The sequence below is a fragment of the Rissa tridactyla genome, chromosome 7 (assembly GCF_028500815.1).
Source record: "Rissa tridactyla isolate bRisTri1 chromosome 7, bRisTri1.patW.cur.20221130, whole genome shotgun sequence".
Lineage (NCBI taxonomy): Eukaryota > Metazoa > Chordata > Aves > Charadriiformes > Laridae > Rissa > Rissa tridactyla.
In genome coordinates, this window is record NC_071472.1 from 5,297,016 (window position 1) to 5,320,005 (window position 22,990).

General features: G+C 41.7%; 1 protein-coding gene across 10 annotated transcripts in view; it reads right to left on the bottom strand.

Annotated features, from left to right (window-relative positions):
* The window catches only part of KYNU (kynureninase), a 66,086-nt gene extending 49,474 nt beyond the window's left edge, over nt 1–16,612 (bottom strand). The window contains exons 1-5 of one of the 10 annotated variants that reach the window (XM_054208177.1): nt 16,544–16,612; nt 16,347–16,403; nt 13,931–14,041; nt 8,279–8,468; nt 2,592–2,712 (exon numbers count right to left, since the gene is read on the bottom strand). In XM_054208177.1, coding sequence (XP_054064152.1) covers nt 2,592–2,712; nt 8,279–8,468; nt 13,931–13,996 — 377 coding nt within the window. In that variant the 5' untranslated portion in view covers nt 13,997–14,041; nt 16,347–16,403; nt 16,544–16,612. Of the gene's footprint in view, nt 1–2,591; nt 2,713–8,278; nt 8,469–10,231; nt 11,909–12,310; nt 12,414–13,166; nt 13,300–13,845; nt 14,042–16,346; nt 16,496–16,543 lie in introns of those variants that run through there. The other 9 variants (XM_054208184.1, XM_054208183.1, XM_054208179.1 and 6 more) reach the window with 9 other exon arrangements.
* Nucleotides 16,613–22,990: the final 6,378 nt, after the last annotated feature.

The following is a 22,990-nucleotide window of genomic DNA, read 5'->3' on the forward strand; positions in this document are numbered from 1 at the left end:
AGATGAAGTCTCAAAGGCTCTTTTTTAATCCATACTAAGAATGCCAGTGACTTGAATTTCTGATTTGTATACGTTACCTTATAAAGAGGACTGAGGAATGTGGAAAGAAAGAATACAAAAACAGAACAGGTATGTGGGAGGCAGATATAAGAGCAGAAAGCTGTAACCCACCATTTAAAGGCCGGGAGGAGAAAGAAGGGACAGTGACACCGTAAAAGAGGGAATATAACAAGAAATGCATGAAAAGGCCTCTTTCTCTTCAGGGTTTGCTCTAATGAGTTGCCATCACCACACACAGCTAAAGCTACGAGCTTCCCTGCCCTTGACAACTGCTACTGGCTAATCTTCCTTTTCACTCTTGCCGTCATCTATAAGCAATGAAAACCATTTAAATAGACAAGTACGGTAGCTGTTAGAGATGAGTCCCAAGACACAACAAACAGAAAATGCGATAAATCAATTTATAAGAGAGTCAGAATCTATATCATTGCTGACTTGAAGGATGTACCTAATTTTCACGTCATTTCTTAGATTCTCACTTCTTATCCAAGCCACAGCCACCAAATTCCACACTGCCAACACACAAGCCCTTGAACAGGCTTTGGCTGGTGAGAGCTACTACCTTAGACCGGATTTTGCTAGGCTGTCCTTCGTAACTGGAATAAAAGTACCCATTTGTGCACCTCCAACCACCAACTCCTTTGCAGCCCCCAGCACCCAATCCCACCCGTCAACTTCTTTAAGCACACATTACTCTGTTCAAATTCAGCTTGACCTTACCCTGACTGTCTCACTTGCTGTAGGTACATCTGCAGCTAGCAGGATTTTGTTCTGGGGTTTTGTTGGGTTTAGTTTGGATTTGGGGTAGGGTTTTTCTTTGTTGTTTTTTTTTTCTTTGGTTGGTTGGGTGGGTTTTTAAAACTTTTCTGATTTATTCTGGATAAGGTATTTGAGACCAAGCTGTATTTCTGGCAAACAGCCTTTCTAGATTGGCTCCCTCTCTCCTGATGGCTTAAAATCATGCTCAGCCATATTTCCCCCTTAGATACAGCCACTGAAGGCCCTTCTGATCTTCTAGAGGAACATGCTGCCCACCCTTTTCTTTCAGGTTTTTATAATCATGGAAATAAAAACCCACAACAATCCTTCACTGTAGCAAAGACAAACATAAGAATGGAAGTAAACCAATGAAAAGGTACAGGGAAGGAGCCGAAATATGTTTGCTCTCCCAGTGCATCACTCTAACAGATAAGAGAGCTATCCGACTTCTACCTTTTGAAAGAGCTCAGCTGTTTCTCTGATAAAGTACGATAATCATACAGAATTGGGCAGAGTTGCAATTTTTTTGCAAACGACTGGAGAAACTGCCGCGCTGTGCTGAATGAATAACCAGGAGGAACGAGTGCTTCCCAAAGTCCACGTTCATTCCCATTCATTCTCAACCTTCTTCTCACTTACAAGAACACAAGTAATAAATAGGAAACAGTAAACCATTTTTAGTAACCCACAGTATTCATATAGGAACAAGTGAAACAGCAGCTACAGAGTTTTCACATTTACATTGGGAATCCTCCATCTAGACTGTTTCTACTGAAACAAGGCTGCCCAGTTAGCAGAGCTATTTTTTCCACTTTGGTCTCCCCATATATTCTCAGCTCTCTCACCACGAAATCACAGCTGTTCCCCTTGTACCCTGCACCCTATAAAAGCGTTCATCTCTCCTCCAGCTCGCTCACTCGTATGGATGTTATTTTCCTTTCCCGCCTTCAACTCCCTGGTCTTTACTTCTCTTTTTCCTTTCCTGCTCCAGCTGCTCAGGTAGGTGCTGGACACCTCAAAGCACTGACTCTCCATGGAAAAAAAATAATATATATAAAAAAAACCAACAAACTTTTTTCCCCCCTGTATATCTGCAAACGATGACAAAATCCCTTTCCCGCAATGCTGAAACACGTCCTGCTTTTGTCCTCCTGTCTCTCCTGCATCAGCTCCATGTGATCCATCCCCAGCTCCTCACTGAGATGCTCCTGAGAAGACAGGAATTGCATCTTTCTAAATAAAATGAACTTGTCAGGCAGAGACCTGGTTTAAGCGGAGCCAAAAACCTACCAGCGCTGGCAGCAGCACCACCTGCGCTCAGTGCTATTTCAAGGGGAACTGCCCATTGCAAGGCCTGCAGGGTGAATCACACGCAGTTAAAAATACTAATTAGAAAACCACAGGGCCTGAAAATGAATCATGTTCACCAGCAAGCAGCAGTAACCAAATGAGTTTGCGTGTCTTGTGTGTAAAAACACATAGCAAAGGGGTGGGGATGGTTAAACCGTGCAGGTCCTCCAGGCGAACCAGAGCCACCACGCGCAACACAGGTTATCACAGCTGGAAGTTTCTCTTTGCCTGTTTTACTGCTCGTATCTTTCAAGGAGATATAAACAGTGGTAGGGAAACACTGAAGCAGTTTTACTCCTGGACTGTGGTGGTTTTAACACCCTATTCTTCTATTCCGGCATTCCCAAAGCAGATCCCAAAATAAAATGATGTGCTCATCTGAAGCACAGGTTAGCATGTTGCATACGCTGCGGTGTACTCACGTTCGAGCCCACTTGTCCAGTTCTTCATCCAAGTAAGTTTTAACTTTTCTTGGCTGGAGCCCGAGAGAATTCCCTGCAAAGTATATGCAGCTGTCCTCTCCATCCACCAGGCTCAGGTCAGCTGTGGAGGGAAACCACAGAAACAACATGTACATGGGAGCGAGCACAGGGGGACAGCACACGTGCAGAGACGCATATGCCTGCCACCACCCAGAGCTCTCCCTGCTCTGGATCTCCCTGGGACACCGCAGTCCCCACGTGCGAAGGGAGGTGCCACATCCTGACCTTCCTCCCGGGACACCATGCAGATGGCCCTCCAAAGGGATCGAAGGAGGAAGACAGACGTGTGATCTGCAAGCAGCTATTCCCCTTGTCCTCCTGAAATTTTCAGCCTGGTCCATCTACACCTGTTCTGGAGCTAATGTGAGTTCAGGAAGCACTTAAATCCCCAGGTCTCTGGGGCTGTGTGTGAAGCCACCACGGGCACTGACTTTGTCCATTCTGTAACCAAGAGTGAGTGAAGAGGGAGCATTTTCCCGACCAGGCTATCCACTTTTCTTCCACCATCAATATATTCCTACTCCGAGTTGTGAAACTACTTGAATTGTGCATTTAATAAAAGTTAAGACTAGGTAAATCTGTTTCTTTCATGTAAGTTCTCCCTGCCTGATTGAATCGCTATTTAGAAAAACGTAGTCATTGCACAGAATATTTTAACGCAGTCTCAAAAGTTCTTGTCTTGTCAGCATATATTGTGGGCTGCAGTTCATGTCATCATCATCTGAGGAGGAGGAGGAAATCTATGTTGACAAATCCTTTCAATGATTAGGAGAAAAGCAAGGCGGTAGAAATTTATAAATAATAGCTCTAGTGAGGTTCTGAACAATCTAATTACCCCGTGTCATCATCTATCAATCCAAACATTGTCTTTTTCTATTATTTCTTATGTTAGAGATTCTTGGAGGGACAAGTTATGGTGACCTTCTAGAAGCAGGATGCAATTTGCATTCATCTGCACATATACTTACAATACCTCAAAAGATAACATTACTTGTATTTTTGGTAAACACAGTCGATATACCTCAGGAAAAAAAAAAAGATCAAATGAATGAATATGTTAAGACACATGCTAGAAGCGAATTATAAGATTGCTCTTCTGTCTGTGAAAAATTTATGTTAGGGCTGTAGAAAAATAGATTAGATGCCTGGAAAAGGTCTCTTACTACCTTTTGCACTAACAATTACCAACTTCATTGGACTTCACCAGAAACACATTTTTCAGAAGTATAGACAGCTTGGGTAATTTCTTAATTAAAGCTTTAGAAGCTTTTAAAAAGCATAAGTCAGAGAGCAATTTCAGCCTAATCTGTTTTATAGATACGTCTGGTTTTCATCTCTATTCTAATATGAATGAAAACAGAGATGCATAAATATTATCCATGCTCCTAAATTGGTTCTATTAACAATTCTTTTGCTATCAAGAGACACAACAATAATGTCTCATTGGGAATAGAGGGCAGGATCTTTGCTCAAGAATTTGGAGCTCAGTCTCACTAATACTCTTTATAGAATCATAGAATTGCTGAGGTTGGAAGGGACCTTTAAGATCATCAAGTCCAACCTTTAACCTACCCAACATACTCCAATCCAGCATTAAAACAGGTAAGGAATTATAAGCAAGTTAGCTTTTCTTGCACCACGGTACTTTCTAAATAAAAACCCCTCTTGGGTCACTGTTGGGGAGAGATGACGTTACCACTTTGACAAAGTACAATTTTCTACTTTTACACCTGTTACTTCGGATATTCTTTTTTTGGCATGTTATCAAGTCTGTTTTGGGCTGTACTCTTTTCCTTTTCACAAAAAGCTGTTTGCTTCTCCCTCTCCGAGATCATTAAAGACTCATTTCGGAGCACTGCTGCTTCCCAAACTAGGCTTGGGGGTTTTTTGCAGCATTTTTGGCATTTCACAACTTCTCCTGACCTGTACACTGTTGTGCTCCAACATTTCTTTGGTCACCATGGCAGTCTTTACAGTAACACATTTGTTTTCTTAAGACTGTCACTTGTCTTTCTCCAAATTACTCTACCCTTATTTCTCACAGTATCAGCCCTTTTTATTTCTGGAAGAGCTGTGGTTGACACGCAATGTATATTGAAATACTCAAATAGGAAATAAGCACCACTGATGAAATAAAGGCCGATGCAAACCAAACAGGAGATAACTATTGAAATTTGTCCTTAGAGTAGCCTGAATAAAAAAAAAATAAAATAATACATGAACAATAATTTACATTAAGATTAATTAGTTACATTATAAATTATTCTCACACCTACTCAGAACCATGCAAACTAGTCAGATCTAACAATGTACATTATTTTGCATACTAAATATACCCATTCTTCTACATTAAAGATGTATTTCTATACCTGTTAAACCTCAAAGAAAAAGCAAGTTTATTTTCAGAAATATTCAGTCCAAACGAAAGGGAAAAATACAATGTCTTTATTAGCCAGAAACGAAGGACTAAATCTGTTTATACATTATCTGAGCCCTATCCCTCGTTGAAGGATAAAAGATCACCTCTTTCACACCTTCCTATACTCCCCCACAAGCCTTTCAAACAAAGAGCCAGATTTATAAGATTAACCGCTACCTTTAACCATCTCTTCAGGGAAATATAGCTCAACACCTTCACTCTGGGACATCTCTTTATTCCCAAGAAACCCAAATGATGCTCTATTCCTTTACAAGATGACAAAGCATGAGCCATAGCCTTAATCAGGTTGGTGATTTGGCGCCCGACTGCCAACTGCAATCCAGTCCTTCCTAAATCCCCCCAGTGCATGAAAACGCGTTAAAGAGACTTTGTTGTCAGCTCGGAGGAGAGCTCAGAGATCCAAACATTTCTCTAAATCTTCTGCTGTCATCTTTTCCTATTTGCTCACCTGAGCCTCATCTCTTACGTTTTACACTTAAAAACTCAAAGATTTGCCAGGGAGTTAGTGTGCTCGTGGCTTCCACTTGGTCGATACAACAAATAAACAGCTGTGACAGTTTATAAGTTGATAACTAAATGAAACTATTATAATGACTTTCTACATATTTTTATGTACGTTATCTTACAGCTGTCTCCTATGGATGTTCTCATCTGCTTCTTGCAAGGCTTCGTTTTAAAACCTCATTGTAACGTTTTATGTAAATATATAAAGAATATTTGATGGCTAATATCTGTAATGACATTTATCTTCAGAAGCACGTTATCTACGATCCGCTCCTGTGCTCAGATAAATGTCATGGGAGGTCTGTCTCTATGGTACAGACACATAATGTAAAAATAAATAAATATATATATATATATTTACATCCCTGCTGTTTTTCAGCAGGGAAGCTGTTCCTGATGACAGATGAAGCACAGAAAAGAGAGACAGGGGAAAAAGGGGAGGGGAGAAAACCCCTCAATTTGGGAACACAAGAATGATAGGTTCTCTGTGCTGTTCAACTGGTACTGCTTTGCAGGCTGCATATCATCACTAAAACATATATACCCACAGATATCCATATATATATATATATCTCAGGACTAAATGTTATAGTAACTGGGGGGGGGGGGGTGGGGCGGGGAACCACAACATACAACATATCATCAGTCTTTGAGTCAAAATATTATGGTAATTGATCAACAAACAATAATGGATGTTGTAAAGGAAGCAGTGAAAACCGTCACAGGGGTGTCAAAACCTCTATGCGCTTCTCAGAAGAGTCTTTAATGTGAAGCTGCTGAGACACTACACTGAAAGGGGACCTTTCATATTCTTGAGAGACATTTCACCTGCTGCAGTCAGAGACACGGCTGCAGTTCAGGTGCCCTGGTCGAGCTGAATTTCAATAGCGCAGCCAGATGAAGAGCGGAAGCACAATGGCCACATGAGCTGCCTTCCAGCATCTTCCCAGCTTCAGAGGGACGTTTTGCAGCAGCACGGTGGCAGCTGAAGTGGCTCTGAGCGCAGAGTAGTCACACCCCAACAAACAGATGGGGTTTAGGAAACCCTCTTAAGCGACCAGGCAAAAAAAGAAAAAAAAAAAAAAAAGACTTCTTGGCAGACAAACTGAGAACACCTCCTCTGTGCGGAGGAAGCACCTAGTTTAAATATTTGTAAAGTGTCCAGTTCTGCTCTGAATAATATAAATAGCAAAACTCAAGGATGTAAATGTGAGGAAAGACAAGTCAATACCATCGGTACATAGAGAACTAAGATTTATCGTCCCCATGTCCTAAGGACATGAGCAGACTGCATTCCCAACATACATCTTCGCCAGGCAGGAAGATACTGAAGACAAAGATAGTTTCAAAATATGTCCAGGAACTTAGACAATTGATACTATTTTCTACCACAAATCTTTACTGGAAATAATTTGGCCAATGTACTAACTGTACTGTTCTTTTCAGAAAAATATCTGCAGAAAATTGAACCTGCGTTTATTAGAAAATGAAAACATTTTACAAGACAGTTCTATGACATTTTTTTTTTCATTTAAATTTTTTAACAGATGCTTTCTGCCAAGGCAGGAAAGGAGAATGACTATGGATATATACGTTCACCATCTAAGGAGATAACGTGCCATCTCTTCAGCTTCCAACGTGGGATGACCAGGACCTGCAGAGTGGGCACAGCTTTTCCTCCCCCTGTATTTGACACACGAGCTGAAAACAAACCCAGGCAGGGCTTGGGAAGCACGAGAAGAGCCCGGCACCATGCTGCCTCCACAGGTGGGTGCTTCCACCAGGTTTTCCCTGCATGATTTTGGCCAGACACAGCAGCAGGGGTGGGTACAAAAAAAACCCCATGGAAACATTTTGTGTTTTCGCTGGGCTGGGAGTGCTCGCCCAAAGCAAACGCTTCCCCCTCAGCTCGCCAACCCTCCCGCACATCCCTCCTTGCCTCCCTGCCTGCACACCAGGGCCTCCCCATGCCCAGGCATGCCACAGGATCCTCAAACAAACCTACAGACCGGGGTCGAAGCAGAAAAATGTCGAGAACCATTGCGTGTGGCTACTTTGAAGCCACGTGCAGTTATCTATTTGTAGGCAATTCATGAGGGAAGTGGGAAAGATCTTCAAATAAAAGATTTCGTTATGAATTATTTGCTCAGATCAATTATTTGTTCTAAGGCACAGCCTTCCATCTGGCCTCAGGAAGAATATCATCTCCCAGCAATAAGGCATAAATGTTAATATAATACATGTACCATTTCTTTCATTAACTAAAATAATTGTAACTAGATAGATAATACTATATTATACCAAGGAAGCAACTGCTCTGAGCTATCGTAAGCGACATTGCCGTTTCAAACCATTAGACAGAAATGCTTCTGCCTATAATTTTCAATCAGTCGCTATATTGTTCAAAGCAGCTGACTGACAGCATAAGCACCATCTAAGTACTGGATCCTCGCATTTTATTCGGGATGGGAATGAGAGCATAAAGCTTTTGGTGCTAGAATAAGCTGATGGATTGATTTAGCAACAACAGGGACATTCTGTGCTCAGATATGACTGCAATTGCTCAATTATCTCATAAGTGACAATGATTTCCAAAGATTTGTGACAAACACATACAGAAGATGTGAAGCCCCACCTTTCCCCGCCCCCCTCCCCACTCCCCCACCATAATTATAATTCTCACTTGAAGGTAGATCCTTGACTTTTGGGATACAGAAACATTCACGAAGATGCTTTAACTCATCTTCTTGGTCTAAGCGAAAAGCAAGTTTCTTGTCTGTGGGACTGCAGCCCAGCCGCAAGGCAGTTTGCTCTAAAATGGTTGCTGGTAACACAGGAGAAGATGGATCCATTTTCAGGTCATTCAATTGCACCTTAAAATGAAAAATGCCACAGTTTACCTTCTGCAGCATGCATATTCACAAATAACTGATAAGCAGCCACTAAAACTGCATCATTCAAGACCCAAACTTACTTGATTTAAAGCTTTTTAAAAGTGAAGTATTTGGATAGAATGGTAAAACTGATCAGTTGAAGTATTTCCAAGGCAACACATTGCTGTGACCCCCAAAAGCTTCCCCCCCACCACCACACATATGATGTTCTGCCCTTTTTAAGTTATATCAGCAGCTTCTAAGTTCTTCCACCAGACCGATGGCAGTTACAAACGCTGAAGCGTCATTCACAATTTTGAGCTCTCAAAGCCAGAGGCAGCATTATTGTTTCTGCAGTCTGTGCTCCTAAAAATAGCAGGTGCACAGCTACGCTGAAGTTTTTCTTTCTTTTTTTTTTTTTTCTTCCAGGCTGCGCATCGCTCAGCCTCTTTCAGCTTTTCTTTCTTAAAAATAGGAAGGGGGTGTTTGCGTACAGCCGTGCTCACGTACGAGGGCAGAGCAGGCAGGATGCAGATGGCAGACAAAAACATCGTTAGAAACGTGGCTTTCAAAACCAGGATCTTGAATTAATATTTCCTTCTAGCTACAATGAGTATCCTGGTGTTTTGGTTCCATTTACCCTGGGAAGGGAGAGAAGCCCGAGTCAAGCCGCAAACACGACAGACCATAGTTTCTAACGGAATATCCAAAACTCTAACTGCAAAATTTACGAGCTCATTGATCTTTGTAAGAAGAACAGTCCTGTAACTGTAATGCTGAGAGACACCGTTGTGCTCGAGACAGCAGTTGTGCACTTGGCTTTACAGATCTATTGGCAAGGAAAATTTATGACACGTACTCTGTACCTTAGGGCAAAACTTGGCCAGTGCTGCCTGCTGCGTTCTGTCGCAGAAGGCAGTCGAGAGGCTCATTGAGGTGTCTGGTGGTTTCCCCAGTTTAGGGAACTGTATAGTTAAACCACACAATAACCTCTGCTTTTTTAACATCCTGAAGAGTTTCTGGTGCAACAGAAAAACTCTAGGACATAGGTAGAAATAGGACAGTTTAGCACACAACGTGCAGCACACAGCCACCAGAGAATATGGCTTTTTCTCTGAGTACGTATCCTCCAGAAATACCGGCTCTCTTTTCTTAAAGCCAATAGTATATTACAGTTATCCAGAACCAAGCTGTGGAGAGAACAACAGATGATTATACGGGTTGTAGCCAGCTGAGCATTACATTCATTGTCACTTCACCTAGCTTGGGTTTTTCTAGAAGAGGATTTCTGAGAGTCAGTGTGATGGCATATTGTGGGTTATAGATTTATTTATTTTTTTTTACATTAAATCCCTTATGACACATTTTTCTTTATTCTTTTTGGTGTAAATGCATAAATGCAGATTATGTTTTTTATCAATGTTTTATGCCAATCCCTGAAGACCCTGCAGAGGAGCTTCATCAACACACACGGGAGAGATAACAGTTGGTATTTAAATATAAACCCCAAAATAGCACAGCCTTATTAGTGCCAATTAATCCAAACCCGTTTATACTCTAGCCAAATGGCCAGCATGATGCTAGTTACCTGGTTTAATTTGCTATCATTTAGTTTATGATGAGAACATTTTCTTTTTCCCCTCCAGACTTGATATCTTACACAGTAGCAATTTTTCCTCTCCCACCAGCGTGTAGAGTTAAAAAAAAAAAAAAAAGCCAGTAGAGCTCTTTAAGATAGCAGTTTTCATTTAGCTAATGTTCACCTTCTCCCGGGAGGTACTGGAGAGATCTTATTTTTGTGCTGTCTCCCCACAGGTTGTTCACACCTCCTCATTGTCATCAAATTTGTCATTCCCACTCATTCATCCTAATCATCCTTGAGTTGGTAAAAAGAAAAGAAATGGTTGAAAAAAGATATTTGAACATCTTGGTTCTCAGAGTGTTTTTCTAGGCTTCTCAGAGGCAGAGGGCTACACCTGGACAAGTAGTTGGGTGTGATGCTAAAGAGGCTGAGCTGGCTGGAATCAATACACCCAACCAGCCACCTCCCGAAGAGCTGCCAACCCGCTGAAAGCCCTGAGGGAGATGTGACCAGGCTCCCTATTCCACAGGGAACCCCTTCTCAGTTCCTTCCTCTACAATTGAGCAGCAGGTCCAAGACCTTGCCTCTGCCAGCTCTTCTGGTGGGGTATGGGTAAGGAGGTCTCTGCTCTTCTGCAGGTCAGAAAAGCATTGACCTTCTGGACCTATTTGGCAGTCATCAGGGAAGATGTGTAGAGATCTTTATTTCCTCCAGCAGATGTTGAGAAACATCTAGAAAGGCAAGATAGGTTCACAGACACTGGCCATCACTAATACTGGCACCTCATTAGAGTTTAAAGACACTGTAATGTAACTTAACTTTCACTTCAAGTTACAGATTTTAAGAACCCATGGGCTTAATCAGTAAATCAGGGTTTATTTTCAAGCAAAACTGGGATCAGCACTTGGAAAGTGAAACTACTTTTTGCTTCCAAAGGCTTATTTCTGTGATTTACAGCACTAGCATGGGAGGCCAGATCCCATAGGCATTATCAGAGTATGTCCAGCACATACTCGCATAATCAAGATATAGTCCTCTCTCTTCAATAATGAGTATTTAATGCAAATTATAGAAACAATCCTTGGAGAATGGGCTCGATTCAAGTCTCCCTGACTCTCTCCTTCCAGATAAAAGGACCACATGGCAGTCTGTAGTCTTTTCTGCACAGTCAATCTCCTTCCCACTCAAGTTAATGCCTGGATTTTTTTTGCTCCCCAGTGACATAGCTCCTAAAGTAAGGGAGAAAGCCTTTTAGTCTCTTTAAACAGATGACTCCCTTGAGTTAGGGATATTTGACAGTGATGCTCAGCTCCCCTGGTCCCTAGGAGGGGGACTATGCAGCATTAGTATTGCTGTCACCTATGTCCTCTCCTGGATACAGCCTATGAGGAAGGTTTAGGAGCCTCCAACATTTATCTCCTGGGGTCCACACAGGCAATGCCACCTAATTCCCCTGCAATTTATGACCAGGAGATGGATAATAAGGGTGCCTGAAGGACAGTTTAGTTTTATACACCAGATCTCTCTCATCTGGTCTGTAGACTCTCTGCTTTACACCATATGAACACAGTGGAGCATCCTACCATTTGTCTGTCTTAGAACCATTTTTTCAGTAAGGATACATAGATATTACAGTGGATTAATGGCTATCATATTTCAGGTCATCCGCTGACCTGTCTGGCAAGCATAGATGGGATTTGTTTCCATTTGAGGCCTGACCCAAAACCTACTGAAGTCAACAGGTGTCTCCATTACAAAGATTTCTGGATCAGGCTTTTGGTCCCCTGTCATTGCTGTAGCTTGCTGCATCTGATCAATGACTTACGTTTATTGTGATTCTTATTTATATTAAATTTTGACAGCAAATATAATATTAAATACAAAGATCTAGAAGCTAAAAATGATTAAGTGCTCAGAGGTATCTGATTTAATACAAACATTATGAAATAAGATAAAACTACTATAATAAAATCAATCAAAATCCTATTGAGGAATGAAATCCCAGAGATCCAATTTGAGACCAGAATAAGAAAGTACTTTTGTCCTTTGAATGGGGAATTAGACCTCCTAAAGAGGGAACCCCAGAACTGCTCGGGTTTCTCCCCCCCCCTTTTTTTTTTTTCCCACTCTGACCAACATTATTGCATTTCCTAATTGCTGCAGTACAGAGTCCCATGCAATTAGTTTACAGTAATTCATGAATCATTGTTATTTTCTATATGTAGAGAAAATACAGCACACCTTTATTCCATCCAATTACCTTAATTTAACTGAAAACTGTATTCTGTACCCTCTTCAAATTAAAATTCAGGCACACCAATGCAAAACAGAATTCCCACCTTGATAAAAGGGGTTCCTTATCAGGATTTTTTTTTCATACAACTTAAAGTAAAGAGAATCAATATACATAATAAATACTTAGAGTAAAAATAATCAACATTTTAAGAGAAACAACTTGCCCCCAACACCTACTTTGAAAAAAAACATTCAGGTGTTTTTTTTCCTTTCCTAGAAACTTCGTTACACTGTTTGACTGACTTAATAGACATAGACAACATGAAGTCAGCATTTATTTTTATTTTTTTTTCCCCACTCTTTCTTTGCTCTTTTGACTTTTTCCACAGAATTTGCCTCTACTGAATACTGATTCAGTGTAAAAAAAACTCACAAATGAGCGCTGGCAATCTTCCATCTTCAAAAAAAGCATACACAACTCAAACTTAGAAAACAGGCATTATGACATATTTTATTAGCGCAGATATCAGCCCCACGACTTCATCCCCCATTTTAAAACAATAAAAGACAATGGGCGAGAATTAGTCAGACACAAGCGACGCGAATGTCTGGGCAATTATTTCTGTTTTGTCCTTTATGCATAATTTACTGACTAAATAGAAAAAAAAAGTGCAAATATGAGCAAGTCGTCTTATCAAACTTACACAGGAAGGTCCATTAGGCTTAATTATAAGAATGATAATTTGTCCTATTTTTAGGTCCACTTATGATATTTTTATAGAGATAAATTTTGTCTATAATTGTATCTTGATGTCTTTATTAAAAGCAGTCCCCTCGCCCCCCTTAAGCATTTTCTTTAAATATTCCAAGATATTACTCACAGTCTTTCTACCCAGCACAGCGCTGACAGGCACACAATGAATCCCTACTTAAAAAGCTCAGAGAAAAAGAGTATATCATGGGAATAGCATGTCCTGCACTTTAGCTGTTTACCGGGTTGCTAAATGCAGCTCAGCCCACAGACCTTTGACATTTCCAGGTTAGCGTCCAAACGGACTCTTTGGAAGGAAAACTGGGGGAGTGCACGCGTGTAAGCGCCCAAGTTTGCCGTATAGGTCCACGCTGTCAAAATACACCCACTGAAAGCACCAATAGCACCGTGGATTGAAGTTGTTTTAAAAAACAAACAAAAGAAAAACTACAGAAACGCACAACGTGTAAAGGCTGATCCTTCTTCCCACCTTTACATGAAGAAAATTTCTTTTGTGAATATAGTTTTGCAGAAGGAAGTCCCTAAAAAAAAAAGCACAGCCCAAAGCAACACACATTCTAGATCGCTTCAGGTTAAACACACTTCAGTGCATTTGCTTAAATTACAGAACTGCAGAGAAAGAAAAATCTAAATATTCGTAGCATGCCCAACAACAGACACGCAGCAGCAAACACAACTGTATCATTAAATAAGTCGCACAGCAGAGTGTCACAGCTGCAGCAAGGGAATGTGACAGAGAGGAATAACAACCAACTCCGTTACTTCAAGTAATTTAGGCACATATTGACCTTCACGTCAAGAAGTGTTTTGGTGTTAAAAGTAACTTTCCGTATTAAAGCTCATCTTTTCACCTCCACAGCAAAACCACGTTACCCTGCGGTTGGCAGCCGTTCCTGCGAGAGGATGATGAAATTCTTGTGCAAATACTCGGCGTTGCATGAAGAAAACAGCCACAGTCACGTGCCTGCTCCTCCAGACTCTGACCTGCACAGCGACCAAGCACATGACTTCTGAGAGTTAACCAAAAGCTAGGTGTATATATATTTTTTCTTTTTTTTTTCCCCCTCTTTGTCACCACGGCAAAATTTAAAGCTCTAATTAAATTAAAGTGGCACCTTTCTCCCGTCCAGGCACAAGAATAGACACACAGTTGTAATGAAAATAGTTTTAAACCAAACTCTTTCACTTTAGTGAAGGAGCAGATCAATAGCATAATAGCTAGAAGTCAACGTTCACAGTAACATGGCAGAGGGAGTGGTGGGAATTTACATGGCACATGGGTTTGCCAGGGTGGAAAACAGAAGAATTAGAGGCGAAATTGGTGAAAAACAGAGTTGGTATCTCTCTTTTATTCTCTGTAAAGGTTATCTCAAGCCCAAACGCCCCCCTTCAAGCTTGAACGACACGCATTGCTACACATAGTTAGAACATTGTTGTCTGGAAGCAACAAAAATAGTTTCTCTCTATTCGGCCTCTGAATTTTCAGGGTGGGGGAAAAACCAAGACAACACATCAAGAAAACCCAACCCCAAAACAAAACAGTGAGGAGAGCTATAAGGGCAAAGGGTTGTGGACTAACAATGTAATTTAGAAATACAACTCCACCCTGGCGTTGTGCATACACAGACCCCCACAGTAATGCTTGTTTATTATCTGGATTTCCATTTTCACTAAGCACCAATATATATGATACTCTTGAACTGTAACATTTCGTCGTCTTTGCTAGACAAAAACAACAAAGCAACCACATCAAGCACTTAATATTGAGCCAAAATAAAGCTAACCTCTATCCATCAGTTCTTGCAGTATCCTTACCCTGTTTCGTTCTGTTAAATGCTTTTTTGGACTTCCCACTAACTTGTCCTGTTTACTCCACCAGCAAGACAACTGGACTACTGCTCAAGAAACTTTGTACCCCCAGGAACTCGGGCCAAGAAAGAGAAGCAGGAAGTTGAGGCATTTCATTTACTGAAGCAAGAGGGATCCGATGTCAAACTCGCCCCACAAGGGTATTATTTCTTGTTTACTTGGCCACTTAGGTCAAACCAAGCTGAAATACACCGCGGCTTTTCAATTTGCCCTTGGAAATAAAAGTATACGAACACCAGAGTGAAGATTTTCCCACTGCATTTTCCTTTGAAAAAGCGTCTCGAGTTTTACCCTTGATTGTCAACGGTGGTGGGAAAGCAGCTGTGCTGGCAAAGGCCAGGTGCTGGTAGACTTTCACGAGAGCAGGAATATTGACCCCTTCTTCCCAGCTATTCTTCTCAACTCTTCAGATGGATTGAATAAAAAATAAAGACAAAACCAAAAACCTTTGCCCTTAAATGCAAGGCTCAAAAAATCAGCAAACATATCCCCTTGGCAATTTTTTTTAGCTGCAGAGCTAATCTCATGGTCTGTCTTTTATTTCTCCTGTGATGTTGCGAAGTGACCAGAGAAGAGGACGAAAAGAAGGAGCCACAGCAAGTCATGGTGAGACCAATGTACAAGGGAGTGAGGCCACACGAGATTGCACAAGTCCCAGCAGGCACTGGCTGATGTGGCAGAGAGAAGGCAGAAAATGCAACAGAGCTCAGCCCTGCCATCACCCTCTCAAAGAAGCTGTTAGGAGAGTGATGGGAAGGCAGTGGCATTTGACAGACAGTTTAGAGAAGGGGGAAAAAGCAAAACAGAAAAGAAAAATAATAAAAAAAAAATAAGGATTTACAGCTTTGTGAGGAGATGAGCTCTGCAGGTCTGAGGGTTCTATGGAGATACATGGGGCAGAGAAGGAATTAAGGGGCTGACAGGAAAACACATTTCTCCTACCAACAGCTTCCCCAGCTCATTCAGAGGTGCTTAACCAGGTTAAGCCAGACACATCCACGAGCGCGCTGATACCTCTTCCTCCCATCCTTCACCCTCACCATTTGCCGTACCCACCTGCCATCCGTCACCGCCAGCCCCAGGCTCACCAGAGCACGTTTGAGCCCTTGTCATGGGAGCCTTGTCCCTTGACTGAAAGAAACTCTGCAAGCTTTTCCACAGGAACACCGATAAAACTTGTAATAAATTAATTTGACAAGACGTTATGTCTTCTTCTCAAGACATGTGACAACAAGAAAAAACCAAGAGTGCCCTGAAGCACACCCACCCCATGCCAGATGGGATGCCAAGGACACTTGGTCCATCAGGTCATGAAGGCTTGCCTTGGCACTGCTAGCCCAGAGCGCTCTTACTGTCAAGAGAGTAAAATGATCCAGTAAACAAAGAAGGATTCTCTTTAACAGAAAAAGGCAGGTCTTACCCAGGATGAGATGGCCTGGAAGACCCTCAGGCAGGAACACACTGGGGTTTCCACAGTCTGAAAAGTAGGAGCAAGGCAACGATGTGTCTGAGAGCAGCACAGAGCTCTGCTCGGTGCACATCTGCTTAGAAAAACTACGGCTGCCTGTATTTATAAGGCAAGCCCCACAGCTATTTTTTAAAGCACGCCATCTGTACCTTATGATAGCACGATGCATTTCACCTCAGGCCTGACAGCAACAACTTGGTAAACAACAGCATAAAACCTTTGGTCTTCTTTCCACTGAGCTTGCTACACCAACTTTCTTATCACTTTCTTCCCACCCTATCAACACCCCTACTCTGCCTGAAAAGGCTAATTTCTTTCCTCAGGCCGCATTTAAAGCCTACTTGATCAGGATGCCCTACACCTGCTCTCGCTTACCACCTTCTCCGCCCTCCCACACCCTAGAGGGTTATATTTTGCTTCTGAAGTGATTTGAAGGAAACATGGATATTTGGCCTATTTGCAGCAGTGGATCACTCTGGTTGGGTGATTCTGACTTTTGGTCTTCTGGTTAAAACTGAAACAAAATTACTTAGTCCATTTATCTGCACCTTATAGAGAGTTAATTCCCTACAACTATAATCCAGGGTTGTTTTGTTTGGGTTTTTTTATTTATAGAGTAGTTATTAGTAGCTCCTGCTAAATTGTTGGCTGCCTTTTGGGTGGCCAAAGCGAGCTGCTGAAATCTTCTTCTTGTCTGAAGCACTTTTCCCTACTTTCTTTTCAGCTGGGCGGTTAGGCGCACCTCCTAAAATACATATGGGGTTTGTGACCTGCTCCTAATATTGTTTTTCTTCATGCTCTTTGTCAGTTATCATTTTCATTTCTTGCTGAGTCTTTAAACACAGCATTTGTCCTTTAAAATCTATTCTTAAAGTAGAGTCTTTATGAAGGGAAAAAATAGAAATAAGAAATTATTTACTTTTCTGCAGTAACATTTAGGGAGAAATATTCCACCGCTGCGCTAATAATAGTAATACCCAGAGAGGTACAATAAGGGAATCGGGGTCAAGTGATTTCCACGTAAAGAAAAACAAGAATAGTAACTCCCCCTGGCTTTGATAACTCCATGGTAGCTGCAGCAGCAAGAGAACATATTTTGAATAGATGAAACTTCCTTGTCTCCCTCCAAGTTAGCTGCTACTAATAAAGGATGACGGTTCTTCCAATGCCCTCGGCTGCGTTTCCAGGTGGAATGCACATACATATATGTTTTAAAAGCCCCTTGGTATAAGGAATGTCTTAATGTTTTGGAAAGGATAAGAACCTTTTTTTCCCCCCTCTAGTGAAATATTTGGTGTTAATGTTTGCTTCGGACAGCGAGGACTTTTCAAGCCATTTTTACCAAACAGAGGGACTGGAAGGGTGGGGGTAGTATGACAGCAAAGGGGGAATTTGAGAGACTGAAAGCAAAATGGGGGACCTGGCGGGCCCTTTTCTCATGGCAGCTGCTTGCTCTGTTTTGCATAACCTCCTTAAAAATAAATGGGAGTGCTTTGGGGGTGGATTTACAGCGAACCTCCCAACTGCTCTTTCTCCAAGGTCCTCTTAAAGACAGGTAAAGCTGCCCGTGTATCAGATACAGCGTCTTTCTGTACGCCCACTGTTTCATCACCCACCAAACCACCAGCTGTGTGTCCCGCTCTCACCGTACAGCACAATTGCCAACTTCTTCATCTACTTGTAGCACATTTCCTGCCTGTGGTCAAAGAGCTTCTGAGAAAGGGGAAACCAGAAGCCACCTACAGGCCAGATGCAACGGGATAATAACAACAAGCCCTTATTGAGAGGCTCCGCACGATACCAGAGCTTTCTTTTTCTCTTAATTATTTGTGTACTGTGTCTTTTATGATGCGTTTCATACCGTTGCAGGGTGAGTCATGGCTGAGGACATTAATCGAACCGAGGTAGACAACTGATACCGGTGCATTTTCCTTCCTCCTCTGCCCCCTGTTTGCAACTCCATAAAAGTGAATGCGCTTCACACTTTCATTTTTATTTTTAAGCTCTTGCAGCAGTTACCATCTGGAGCAAGACTCAGGGAGGGAAGAAGGAAGAAAAGACAGGTCAGAAAATAACAAGCTGAGCTTGTACTACATGTGTGTTGTATAAAAAAACAAAAAAAAAGAAAAGAAGAAAAAAAAAAAAAAGAGTGCCACACACAGCGTAGTACTGATTAATGAGAAGCACCACGCAGATCTGGAACCTCCAAGAGCTGAAATTACAAAGACAGGCTATGCTTGATTTAAACAGCACGCTACTGTTCTGGATGGCCTGGAAGCCGTAAAGGAAGCAATAAGACACAAAGGATCGTGACAGGCAGCAAAGTGGTGTGTGACACCGCGGGGAGGCCACCATCAAGCGCCAGCGGTGGCTTAGGAAGGGGATATATTCATACATGTTCTGTGGTAAGAAACTCATTCTGCAGCTTTCTGTCAGAGAGGGTTTAACAGCACACATTCAAACAGTGGTGGGTGATTTCGGCAAAGCTGAAATTCCTGAAAAATACTTTCATGCCAAATAACACAAGAAAACCAACAAGCTCCCACGTTAAAGCCTCCGCGGCATGGCATTGCTCTTGCAAGGGGACAGAGGTGAGGAGAAAAACTTGCCCTTTATTCATAAACCCCGCAGGTTCCACGGGAATGACAGCTAAGTACCAAACTCTTTCTGGAAGAACAAACTCAGATTCTTGTGGCGCTCAGACCAGCCTTCTGATATCCATACACTCACTCCTTCCCTCCCTGTCCCCAGATTTGGACCTCTCAGCCCTCCCTAACGGAAGATTTTATCTTTGTTCGATTTGCTAATAAACTGATTATGCAGCAAATCAGACCACAAACCGGCCAAGGTCTAAACGAAGCTTTGCCAATACCCGGCTTCCTACCGATATTTATAATCCTCAAATAACCCTTTGCTTGACCCCCGGTTGCAGGCAGTGACTCAGCAGTCACGGGGCTCCTATTAGTATTCTCGAAGCATTTCCAGAGCGTTTTTAACTGACTGTCTCACTTGTGCTGTGATCAGACCCATCAGTTTGTGGTGAATTGCTCTGAGGAAGGTTACAGGTCTCCATAGGGACTGCACATGATCTTTGAAAAGCGCATTTCCCTCTAGCAAGTCATAAATGCTCAGGAGAGTTGCTAAAGATCACTCAAAATATATTATTGAATACTTTGATGCCACGCTCTCACTCTGTGTTATCATATACTTAAAGTATATTAAAAGGTTCCCTAAATACCAAGTGCGTTTGCATGGAATGGATTTGTGTTTTCCAAAGCCGGAAGAAAATAGCTTTGTATCGTTACAGGATGTGTAACACTTTTTCTGCAGTTCTGCAGAATGGTTTATAAGCACTTGACAGTGCTTTTTTTTTTTTTTTTTTGCCTTTTTTTTTTGGCTTTTATTTTTCCCCAGCTCCAACGGCTGTTGCAATAGACTCTAGTTAACTTCTCCGGATTTTTTTTTTTTTCCCTTGCTAACAGTCCGCAGTCAAAATGAAAAATAAGAACCTTCTGGATCCTGTCTTGATAAGGTCAGATTGTAGAATTTTTCTTTCCAGCAATTTAGCCAGGCTCTCTCCTTCCAGAATACATTTACTCAGTAATAAACATCTCCAGACAGCCGGGCTGTACAGACTGGAAACAATTAAGCCGAAATTGGGGAAAGCAGCACATGAATAAGTATTCCACTTTAATGAAATTAGACTGAAAAATTCAGGAGCGAGGGAAGTAAAAGCATTTTCAAATTGTATTAATTAGACATATTTGTAAAAATCTGTGCTCATGCAAGTACCTTATGCATTTTTTAGTATCAAGCTACGCAGAAAATGTGCTGGGTAATTACAAGCCTTTGGTGCTGTGATGCTGTGGTCAAGAACCAGGCACACATCAACATTTGGGGTACATAATTTACGTCTAGCAGGAAAAACAAAGAAGTTTAGCCAATTTTCTTTAAGCCATATAAAAGCAAGCCTGCCAAGCAACAGGTTAAAAGGGTTTCTCTTACCGACATAGAATAAGGCTAAAACCCAGATTTTATATTAATAGAATTTAGCCTTAGAGTAAGGCTAAATTCCAGAAATAAGTTAATAACTTATGCTATGAAGAAGCCTCATCTGCTGATTAAGTAAGCAATTAAGTGAATATGTTTAGCTGTCCAAGTTTGTCAGAGATGCAAGTAAAACCCCTTTGAAACAACCCAGAGTTTTTCTATCATCACAAACATTTCACCAGATTCCAGATTCTATGGTTCTCCAATGTTTGCATAAGTGCATTTACCACTTAGTCATCACACACTTAATTGCAAATCCATCACCTGTTTACTTGCACCAAGAGAGCAAAAAGCACCTGTGCCATTATTTTTAATTAAGTTATCCTCCTACACCTGCTCTGTCCAACATCCTCAAATAGTTTATAAGTTCTAAAATAATGTAGAATTAAATAATTACACATCACATTAGTGACGTCTCTTGGTGTGGTTTTCTCAAGAGGCTCAAAACGAGTACGAAACTAAACTTAGTTTTATAAAGCACTATTTCAATTTGGAAAGTTCACAGCATTTTCAAGAGGAATTAATGAACATTACTAATAGCTGGATCCAAGTTAGAAGGCATTAGGAGGACACAATCACGAGGAAAGGCAATATATAACCTTTAGATGGGACAATTAGAGATCAATTATTAGAGCCAGAGAAGAGCATTCGAAAGCAGCTTCTTCATTAATCAAAGATTATCTCAAATTAGAATGTTTAATTATTTGCCAAGGTTCTTTGTATATTCTTCTGTGTAAAGAAAAAAAAAAAAAAGAAAAAGAAAAAGAAAAAGCCAGGGGCTTTTGGAGAACTGCTAGCTTTTTGAACACATCATTTTAACATGGTTTTCAAGCTAAAATACCAAATACTTTTTTTAAAAAAACTAACGCAGTGAAAGTGGCATAACTCAGAAAATTACCTTGAAGATGCCACAGCTGCTGGTTTTTAATATACTAAGTCTGGTGGGTATTGTTAACTATTTGGATGTCCAGCTACTTGGAAAAAATATACTAATAGAGATGGCAAGAAAGGAAAAGATGTGAATATCCTATGCACTAGGGTAGGATCCTAGGATCTGATGTCACATTTAGACCAAACTTGCAGGAATCTGAGTTTCAGCTTCCCAAACAACTGAGAACATCCAAAATCTAAAGTGGGAGGCAACATCATGAGCAGGCTCAGAAAGGGTGATTAGACCAGATGGTGGGTAGAAAATGCTGGGCACCAGCATCTGCTCCCCGGCCACCGCATGGAGAGCACCACGTCCCGTGTCAGAGGCAGTCCTCCAAATGCGAGCTGCGAAACACGCTGGAGGTTGGTTCAGCATTACCTTTCCTGGGCTAGTAGCCGTCACTGACCAAATCGCTGTGTATATTTGTTTAGTCTGACAGTTTAGATGATAACTGGGAGGAGATACACCTGGGTTGCAGGAAAGGCCTTTTGCAAAGAGGAATTTTTGAGAAACACAAAGGGAGGAGCACTTTGCTGAGACCCCTTTGCAGTTTAGGCAGGTGCAAAGTACGTGGCTCAGGAGGGACGATAACTCCTACTCATCCTTACAAGAGCTGAAGCACTCGTGAAGGTCCCCTCTAAAATGGCCCTAAAAGCTACCAGCTTTAGGGAGTGAATCATCAGCTCTGACAGCACGGAGAGGAGCAGGAGCGGCCAATCTGTCCTGCGAAGGCATCGTGGCCATCCCAGAGCACAGCTCTCGTGCTCCTAGGGAAATGCACCCGCTGGTTGTCCACGATGTAAAGTCTGTTCAACCTGTGCCTGGCACACTCACCATTTATCTCCTATGAGCGAGATAAATGTTTGGTGGGCACAACGCGAGCTGTCCATGAGGCTGTGGGCACCTACTCATGGATCTTCTTAGGAAGCGTGTCCCAGCGCAATGCCTGGGCAGTTATTCTCCAGTGACAGTCAAACACAGATATAGACGCAGTCTGGGGAACCAAGCTGTTCCCATTATGAGATACCTTTCTCACACAATTATGTTTTTTCTCATGGCCAACTTTATATTCAAGCCAAAACGAAACTCTCTTATGTCTTTATTCCTTGGTAAGGTGTATCCCAAAAAGTGGATACAGACATTTTTTCTTTCAAGGTACTGTCCTTTGTGGGCTAGGTCAGGATGACCCCAAACAGGTTCAGAGTCATTTGAACTAGAACTTTTGCACATATTGCAAACACAGACCTTTCTGGCGTAACTTTACTTTTCACAGAAATGCCTCCTGGGCCCATTCAGTATAGAATAACTGACCCTGAGATATTCTGATTAAAACCTGTCACTGTTCATGAGACGTACTAGCAACCTGAGACAAACAAATGGCTCTCAGTCCCTGTCTTTCACCAAGTCTCTCCCTTACTGTTTGTTATTTTTCCTGCCGTTATAATGAAAATTTGCCAAACTTGCACACTTTGGGCGCAGCGATCTACTTAGTCACCACTAAAGAACGTGGCCGTGATACCTGTGGCACATGACAACTGCTGCTGCTGTAGTATGCCCAGTGTGGTATGCGTGTGGTGAGGTGTGAATTCAGGCGATGCAGAAGGGCTTCCTTCCC